This window comes from Oncorhynchus tshawytscha, linkage group LG22 (genome assembly GCF_018296145.1).
Source record: "Oncorhynchus tshawytscha isolate Ot180627B linkage group LG22, Otsh_v2.0, whole genome shotgun sequence".
Classification (NCBI taxonomy): domain Eukaryota; kingdom Metazoa; phylum Chordata; class Actinopteri; order Salmoniformes; family Salmonidae; genus Oncorhynchus; species Oncorhynchus tshawytscha.
Genome location: NC_056450.1, coordinates 39,285,419 through 39,295,639, shown reverse-complemented (window position 1 = coordinate 39,295,639; position 10,221 = coordinate 39,285,419). Strand labels below are relative to the sequence as shown.

The window sequence follows — 10,221 nt, the reverse complement described above, 5'->3', positions numbered from 1 at the left end:
CTATCTCTCTGATTTGGTCCTGCCGTACATACCTACACGTACGCTACGGTCACAAGATGCAGGCCTCCTAATTGTCACTAGAATTTCTAAGCAAACAGCTGGAAGCAGGGCTTTCTCCTATAGAGCTCCATTTTTATGGAATGGTCAGCCTACCCATGTGAGAGACGAAAAACTTGGTCTCAACCTTTAAGTCTTTACTGAAGACTCATCTCTTCAGTGGGTCATATGATTGAGTGTAGTCTGGCCCAGGAGTGTGAAGGTGAACGGAAAGGCTCTTGAACAACGAACCGCCCTTGCTGTCTCTGCCTGGCCGGTTCCCCTCTTTCCACTGGGATTCTCTGCCTCTAACCCTATTACAGGGGCTGAGTCACTGGGTTATTGGTGCTCTTTCATGCCGTCCCTAGGAGAGGTGCGTCACTTGAGTGGGTTGAGTCACTGATGTGATCTTCCTGTCTGGGTTGGCTTCCCCTCTTGGGTTGTGCCGTGGCGGAGATCTTTGTGGGCTATACTCGGCCTTGTCTCAGGATGGTAAGTTGGTGGTTGAAGATATCCCTCTAGTGGTGTGGGGGCTGTGCTTTGGCAAAGTGGGTGGGGTTATATCCTTCCTGTTTGGCTCTGTCCGAGGGGTATCATTGGATGAGGCCACAGTGTCTCCTGACCCCTCCTGTCTCAGCCTCCAGTATTTGTGCTGCAGTAGTTTATGTGTCAGGGGGCTAGGATCAGTTTGTTATATCTGGAGTACTTCTCCTGTCTTATCCGATGTCGGACTACCTGGCATGCCTTAGGACAACCTGGCATGATGACTCCTTGCTGTCCCCAGTCCACCTGGCCATGCTGCTGCTTCAGTTTCAACTGTTCTGCCTGCGGCTATGGAATCCTGAACTGTTCACCGGACGTGCTACCTGTCCCGGACCTATTATTTGACAATGCTGGTCATTTATGAACATTTGAACATCTTGGCCATGTTCTGTTATAATCTCCACCCGACAGAAGATGACTGGCCACCCCTCATAGCCTGGTTCCTCTCTAGGTTTCTTCCTAGGTTTTGGCCTTTTTAGGGAGTTTTTCCTAGCCAACGTGCCTCAACACCTGCATTGCTTGCTGTTTGGGGTTTTAGGCTGGGTTTCTGTACAGCACTTTGAGACATCAGCTGATGTACAAGCACTATATAAATACATTTGATTTGATTTGATTTTTGAGCGTGGCTGAGGTGCACCCAGGAGAAATCTCCGAAACCAGATTGCATAGAGAGAAGAAACGTCGGTGATCTGTTTGTTAACTTGGCTTTCGAAGACTTCAGAAAGGCAGGCCAGGATTGATTTAACATTGATTAAGAATAGGCTATGTATCTTGTATAAAATATGCACAGCACGTTCAATAATGCATTCAATCACTGTTCTGCGTCAATTTGTTAATCTTAGCATTAGCCTTGTCGGACTTGGACTAATTGATTTATGTTGATTGTAAATCTCTTTAATACATTTAGGGAAATAGGTCATATCTTTGTTCACGTCTGTTTAAAATTCTTGCGTAGAAAAGTAGGCTATCGGCTATAAAACATGACTTTTGGTCTACACAGTTCGAGTACTAATATCACTTTTAAGATGGTCTAATTATTAAAGGGCTAATCCATTAATTTGTGCCCGATAGTTAGCTGTTGATGTTAATAGCCACGATAAATAATTTGGAGCGTTATAATGATCCTTGTCCTTAATCAATACAGTGATTCCGCACTGTGTGGCAGTCAGTCAGTTACTCAGTCATTCAGTTAGTTTGTCAGTCAGCCAGTCGCACTTGCCTTCAGGCAGTAGCCAATGTGAAAGAATGCAGAAAGGGGTGGAGTTGTTCGTTGTGAGATTTTACTTTTTCAAACGCTCGCCAGTAGATATCACTTACTCTGCCTGAAGACAGAGAGAGAAGAGCACACTGTGACTTCGTTTGAACTGCACCATTATAAATCAATTGGCCTACATTTACTTCGCGTTTCCATTAGATACGAGCTTTCTGTATAGTGGTGTATATATCGAATGGAGAGCACTTAACCGATTTGGCTGAACTTCGGTTCTCCTGTTCTCATCTGCTCATCCACTGACGGTTGGTTCCTCTGTTCTCAGTGGAAAGCTGCGGACTCGCGCCTGGTTTAGGGACCGCGTGAGAATTGGTGAAACGCTCGAGAGAGAGACTTGCACCCGGTCAGGCTGAGTGAACAGGGGAGTTGTCCCGGGTCTCCCGCGCGTATGGAGGGAGACGTAATGGACAAGCTGGATAGCATGGCTGCGGTGTGTGACTTCGATCCCATTGCGGGAAAAATCCCGGCAACCAAAGTGGAGATCACAGTGTCATGCAGGTAAGCTCACTGAGCCAGCTGATTACTCTGTCTCTCTCACAGACTTTGGATAGGTCCACTGCGCTTTGGAAAATACGGGGCAGGGCACTGCAGTTCCGCGTTCAGGAGAGTTGATAGGCTATAGTTCATTGTAATGATGCAATTCATTGACAATTACAGTTAGATGGGTTATTTAATGAGTATTGTAACGGTCTGACATTTCATCAAGAAGCCTCTAGTTTGCTTTTCTGATGCGCAAGGAGGACAGCGGTTGGCTATAGAAACCTGCTTTCTGTGTTGTGGTTAATGTGAAAATGTCATGTCTAACTTTGAATCGATTTTCCTAATATTATGTTAAAAGGGTAGGGACTACTTGGGGTGGGTGCTTAAATCCTCTTCCCCAAGCTCTGGCTGCGCAACGTTTCCATCCTGTGAATAAAACAGTCTCGTGCCACAGTTGATATTGAGTTTGTTGGCGCGGGGGTAGAAGTTCCTTTGATCAATGCTTTGGTGCCTGCAGTGAAATGTAGAGGATGAATAGCCTACATGTAGCCGAGTCTTTCCCCCAACCAGTGACGATCACTGTGCCGCACGATAATGTTGTGGATTGGATCGGGGTGGGGTTCTTGGAAGGACAATAGAGCCGTCAAGCCGATAACATTTGACCAGGTTCATTGTAAAAGTATTGTAAAAGTATGGGCTACTGTACCCTAATTCGACTGTTCCTGTATTGGTTTCAGTCGTCAATTTCTATTAAGAGGTCAGGGAAGTGGAACATAAATAGATGATCAAACAAAGCCTGTTAACATGTTTCTTCGTGTCTCTTTGAGTCCATCTGAAGATGACACTAAAACCTGATACAATGGTTCTACTGCTAATGTGAAGTCTGGTGATTGGTGCTACTGGAGCAGTTTTGTACTCTATCTCCCTCCCTCCTTTGTCTGCTACCTTTCACTCTCTATCTCCCTCCTTTCCCTCTCTATCTCTCTTGTTCTCTATCTCCCTCCTTTCTCTCACTTTTTCTCATTCTCTATCTCCCTCCTTCCTTTCTCTCTATATCACACTCTCTCACTCTGAATCTCCCTCCTTTCTCTCTATCTCCCTCTCTCCCTTCCTCCTTTCTCTCGCTATCTCCCTACATTCTCTCTCTATCTCTCTTACTCTCTATCTCCCTCCCTCCTTTTTTCTCTCTCTATCCACACCTCTCTCTCTCTCTCTGACAGAGGCCATCACATCCATGTTGTGTTGGCTATTCCTCGTTGTAACTTAAAGGACAAAGCCTGCAGTTTTCTCAAGGCCGCCAATTAATGTGTTTTTCACAGAGCTATCAGAAATTAATATGATGTCATCGGACCTGAAGGAGGAGAGAGATTGATCAGAGGCTTTGCTTTGATGCTGCTTATGGTCTGTTCCCTTGGAGCTGCTTACACACGCACACCCACACCCACCGACACCCACACACATACACACACCCACACACCCACACGCACACCCACACACCGACACCCACACAGATACACACACCCACACCCACCCACACACCGACACTCACACACATACACACACCCACACCCACCCACACACCCACCCACACACACCCACCCACACACCCACACTCACCCACCCACACACCCACACCCCCACCCACCCACACACTGACACCCACCCACACCCACACACTGACACCCACCCACACCCACACCCACACCCCCACCCACCCACACCCACCCACCCACACCCACACCCCCACCCACCCACACCCACCCACACACACACACACACACACACACCAACCCACACACATACACACTTAGGAATAAATAAAAATAACATCTTTCTATTAACTAGATGAAATTGATATGGCTGTTTAGTACAACATCAATCATATACAAATATAAAAAAATAACCAAACATGCCAAACTATCAAGCGCCCTCATATATTCTTCTCCAAGAAGTGCAATTAATTGGTCATTGACGTTTCACCACACACTCCTAAATTGGCAGAATAACTGCCATCCTAAATATCTGAACTCAGAATAAATGCCATCATAAATATCTGTCAAGGCGAAGGTGAAGACCCAGATACAGACAGTTTCGAAGTAACAAAAGTTTATTACAAAAACAGGGGGGCAGGAAAATGAGAGGGTCAGGTCAGGCAGAGGTCAGTAATCCAGGGTGGTGTGAAAAGGTACAGAACGGCAGGCAGGCTCAGGGTCAGGGCAGGCAGAATGGTCAAAACTGGGAAAACAGGAAAAACATAAACTAACTGGCAACAGACAAACAGAGAACACAGGTATAAATACACTGTGGAAGATGGGTAAGATCAGTGACACTTGGAGGGGGGTAGAGACGAGCACAATGACAGGTGAAACATCAGGGTGTGACAATATCTGAATAACTGTCATCATAAATATCTGAGCACAGATTAATTGCCATCATAAATATCTGAAATTACATCAACTCAGCAAAAAAAGAAACGTCCTCTCACTGTCAACTGCGTTTAATTTCAGCAAATTTAACATGTGTAAATATTTGCATGAACATGACAAGATTCAACAACTGAGACATAAACTGAACAAGTTCCAACATGTGACTAACAGAAATGGAATAATGTGTTCCTGAACAAAGGGGGGGGGTCAAAATCAAAAGTAACAGTCAGTATCTGGCGTGGCCACCAGCTGCATGAAGTACTGCAGTGCATCTCCTCCTCATGGACTGCACCAGATTTGACAGTTCTTGCTGTGAGATGTTACCCACTCTTCCACCAAGGCACCTTCAAGTCCCCAGACATTTCTGGGGTGAATGGCCCTAGCCCCCACCCTCCGATCCAACAGGTCCCAGATGTGCTCAATGGAATTGAGATCAGGGCTCCTTGCTGGCCATGGCAGAACACTGACATTCCTGCTTGCAGGAAATCACGCACAGAATGAGCAGTATGGCTGGTGGCATTGTCATGCTGGAGGGTCATGTCAGGATGAGCCTGCAGGAAGGGTACTGGCTGACTGGCTGGCTGACTGGTTGGCTAAATGGCTGACTGACTGGCTGGCTGACTGGCTGGCTAAATGGCTGGCTAAATGGCTGGCTAAATAGCTGGCTGACTGGCTAGCTAAGTGGCTAGCTGGCTGGCTAAATGGCTGGCTGACTGGCTGGCTGACTGGCTGGCTAAATGGCTGGCTAAATGGCTGGCTAAATGGCTGGCTGACTGGCTGGCTAAATGGCTTGCTGACTGGCTGTCTGACTGACTGGCTGACTACAGTATATAGAGAGCAGTTCAAACACTGATAAGGATAATTAGTTATAAAAAGGCTTGTATTATCACAGTCAGGGTCTGAGGTTTGGCTGCTGTAATAGTTCACACAGAGAGTCTCAAAGCAGCTCTGAGTGTTCTGATCTATATTATGCAGCATTCATCCACACCTGTTGCTGCTACTCATGCTGTATGTAATGGGATTCTCAATATACACGTCATATCAGCTTGATGGCTCTTTGATAAATGTGTGTATTTGTGAATGTGTGTGTGTGTGTGTGTGTGTGTTCCTGACAAGTGTAAGCTACGCGCTTGTGTCAGTGTGTGTGTGTGTGTGTATGTGCAAGCGTGTTTGTGTGTGTGTACTCTCTCCCATGTTTATGCATACGTGCAGTGGTGTAAAGTACTTAAGTGAAAATACTTTAAAGTACTTCAGTGGCTTGCGAACCCCTTTGCTTTTTTCCTATTTTGTTGCCTAACCTGGAATTAAAATATATATTTTTTTGTGGGTTTGTATCACTTGATTTACACAACATGCCTACCACTTTGAAGATGCAAAATATTATTTATTGTGAAACAAACTAGAAATAAGACAAAAAAAAGAGAACTTGAGCATGCTTAACTATTCAGCTCCCCAAAGTCAATACTTTGTAGAGCCACCTTCCGCAGAAATTACAGCTGCAAGTCTCTTGGGGTATGTCTCTATAAGCTTGGCACATCTATCCACTGGGATTTTTGCCCATTCTTCAAGGCAAAACTGGGCCAGCTCCTTCAAGTTGGATGGATTCTGCTGGTGTACAGCAATCTTTAAGTCATACCACAAATTCTCAATTGATTCTGGGCTTTGACTAGGCCATTCCAAGACATTTAAATATTTCCCCTTAAACCACTCGACTGTTGCTTTAGCAGTATGCGTAGGGTAATTGTCCTGCTGGAAGGTGAACCTCCGTCCCAGTCTCAAATCTCTGGAAGACTGAACCAGGTTTCCTTCAAGAATTTCCCTTTATTTATCACCAACCATCATTCCTTCAACCCTGACCAGTTACCCTGCTGATGGAAAAACATCCCCACAGTGTCACGCCCTGGCCATAGAGAGGCTTTTATTCTCTATTTTGGTTAGGTCAGGGTGTTACTATGGTGGGAATTCTATGTTCATTTTCTGCTTTGGATTTCTTTGTGGTTTGGCCGGGTGTGGTTCTCAATCAGAGGCAGCTGTCTATCGTAGTCTCTGAGAACCATACTTAGGTAGCTTGTTCTGTCATTGTAAATAAGAAATTGTTCTTAACTAACTTGACTAGTTATAAAACATTAGACTTTTACTCAAGTAGTATTTAACTGACTGACTTCCACTTTTACTCATGTAGTATTTAACTGGCTGACTTTCACTTTTACTCAAGTAGTATTTAACTGGCTGACTTCCACTTTTACTCAAGTAGTATTTAACTGGCTGACTTTACTTGAGTAACTTTCTATCAAAAGGTATCTATACTTTTACTCAAGTATTACAATTGGGTACTTTTTCAAACACTGCAAGCGTGTGTGTGTGTACTCTCACCTGTGTTTATACATGCGTGTGTGTGAAGTAACAGCAGATGTATTTTAGTCTTGCTAGTTGATCTCATCGTTCATCTTGTTGTTTATTCTCCTTCCAACCCCTCATGCATTACACAGTGAGGTTGACTGTTTCAGTGCGAAAGCCCTCTGGCTCTGTAGTTCTGTTGTCTCTCTTGTTTGTCTCGCTAGAGAAAGACTAACTTCTCCATACAAGTCAAGACTACAGGGAGACATTCATTCATATTTTTTTCTTCTTTTCACAAAGCCTTGCTTGTATAGCATCTGTGGCAGAAGCTGTTGCAGCTACACTGAACCACCCACCAGCTCCATCTTTATTTTAGTTGATTTCACATCCAGCTGTTTAAGGATAGATTCTGAATTATATTTTGGAAAGCATATTGATTATATATATATTTTTAAACTATTAAGCTTGAGTTTACTATACAGGTCTAAGAACTCTTTTGTTGTATTGATTAGAAATACCTTAGTAATCCAACTATTGCTTCCTATCCTAGACTATGATGGCATCCTCTATCAAAACACCCCAATACCTTTCTTTTGCGATTTAGATGGCATTTAAAACAATCTATGCAGAGTCATTCATGGATGCCATTATAATATATATATTTTTAAACAATGTCTGAATCACTAAATTGACTGTCACTCCCAAACAGAAAACAACTGCATTGGAACCACTTTATTTTTAAATGTATAAATTAACTTACACTACTGCTTCCAAAAACAGCAGCAATGGTAAAATGAGATCTTTCAGATACAACGGCCCAACTGACTGGAATAATTTATCTATAGAAATCAGGGCACTACAAGCACACTGTCAATTTAAGAAAGCCCTTTGTCAAATGTCCTTAAGTCCTTATGTCCTTTGTCCTTAAGGACAAACTGTTTTGTGTTTTTAACTAATAGAAACATCACCATGTGAAGATATTTATAAATATGTACAGTACCAGTCAAACGTTTGGACACAGCTACTCATTTCAGGGTTTTTCTTTATTTTTACTATTTTGTACATTGTAGAATAATATCTAAGTCAACAAAACTATGAATTAAAACATATGGAATCATGTGGTAAGCAAAAATGTGTCAAAGTAGCCACCCATTGCCTTGATGATAGCTTTGCACACTCTTGGCATTCTCTCAACCAGCTTCACCTGGAATGCTTTTCCAACAGTCTTGAAGGAGTTCCCACATATGCTGAGCATTTGTTGGCAGCTTTTCCTTCACTCTGCGGTCCAACTCATCACAAACCATCTCAATTGGGTTGAGATACACACTCTTGGCATTCTCTCAACCAGCTTCACCTGGAATGCTTTTCCAACAGTCTTGAAGGAGTTCCCACATATGCTGAGCACTTGTTGGCAGCTTTTCCTTCACTCTGCGGTCCAACTCATCCCACACCATCTCAATTGGGTTGAGGTCAGGTGATTGTGAACTTTCTCTTTCTTGGTCAAATATCTCTTACACCTGGAGATGTGTTGGGTCATTTTCCTATTCAAAAACAAATGATAGTCATACTAAGCAGAAACCAGATGGGATGGCTTATCACTGCGGAATGCTATAGTAGCCATGCTGGTTCTAATAAATAGTTTATTCTACAGTGGCTCCTCCAGAAAGTTGTTTGGTTTGAAAAAATAACATCTTGACTCTGAAATAGTCCGCATAATTTAATGTGTAATAGTCAGCTTAATTGAATGTCAATTAGTCAGCTTAATTGAATGTCAATTAGTCAGCTTAATTGAATGTCAATTAGTCAGCTTAATTGAATGTCAATTAGTCAGCTTAATTGAATGTCTAGTAGTCAGCTTAATTGAATGTCTAGTAGTCAGCTTAATTGAATGTCTAGTAGTCAGCTTAATTGAATGTCTAGTAGTCAGCTTAATTGAATGTCTAGTAGTCAGCTTAATTGAATGTCTAGTAGTCAGCTTAATTGAATGTGTAATGGTATTCAAATGAAATGACTCATCCACCGAATCACAACCCCGTCTTTGTTTCCTTTATTAATTGCTTCTGTGCAACAGTACAGCTGCTGCTCTAGGGTGATTTAAAAAAATATATTATTATTATTTTTTGGGGGGGTGGGGTTGCAAAAGAACGATCCAACTTGACTGTGTAATAGTCAGCTTAACGTTATGTGTATTTTTTTAGGATTCAAATGAAGTCAGAGTCATCCACCCAATCACCAACTTTTCTCTGTTTCCTTCATTAATTATTTATAGTACTGTAACCTTTGACTGAGTTTATATAAAACAATCTAAAGCCAGGTTTTACAGTAACACTGTTCTTTTTTGGTTTGTTTTTAATGTGTATCTGCCCAATAAACTGAGGCAGAGACAAGTTGTGGGTCCCAAATGACATCCTAATCCCTATACAATGCATTCAGAAAGTATTCAGACCCCTTGACTTTTTCCACATTTTCTTATGATACAGCCTTAATCTAAAATGGATTTTAAAAAATGTTTCCTTCTAAACAATCTACACACAATACCCCATAATGACAGAGCGAAAACAGGTTTTTAGACATTTTTTAAATGTAAAATAAATAAATAACAGACACACCTTATTTACATAAGTATTCAGACACTTTGCTACGAGACTGGAAATTGAGCTCCGGTGCATCCTGTTTCCATTGATCATCCTTGAGATGTTTCTCCAACTTGATTGGAGTCCTCCTGTTGTAAATTCAATTGATTGGACATGATTTGGAAAGGCATACACCTGTCAATATAAGGTCCCAGAGTCAACAGTGCATGTCAGAGCAAAAACCAAGCCATGAGGTTGAAGGAATTGTCCGTAGAGTTCCGAGACAGGATTGTGTCGAGGCAGCGATCTGGGGAAGGTTATTAAAAAATGTCTGCAGCATCAAAGGTTCCCAAGAGCACAGTAGCCTCCATTCTTAAATGGAAGAAGTTTGGAACCACTAAGACTCTTCCTGTAGCTGGCCGCCCGGCCAAACTGAGCAACCGGGGGAGAGGAGCCTTGGTCAGCGAGGTGACCAAGAACCTGATGGTCACTCTGACAGAGCGTCAGAGTTCCTCTGTGGAGATGGGATAACCTTCCAGAAGGACCGCTATTTCTC

General features: G+C 42.9%; 1 protein-coding gene across 2 annotated transcripts in view; it reads left to right on the top strand.

The window, feature by feature from the left end:
* Window positions 1–1,815: 1,815 nt before the first annotated feature.
* LOC121840472 (copine-5-like) overlaps window positions 1,816–10,221 on the top strand; it is a 216,012-nt gene continuing 207,606 nt past the window's right edge. For both annotated transcript variants that reach the window (XM_042304214.1, XM_042304213.1), the window contains exon 1: window positions 1,816–2,347. In XM_042304214.1, the coding sequence (XP_042160148.1) occupies window positions 2,238–2,347 (110 nt within the window). In that variant the 5' untranslated portion in view covers window positions 1,816–2,237. The remainder of the gene's footprint in view (window positions 2,348–10,221) is intronic.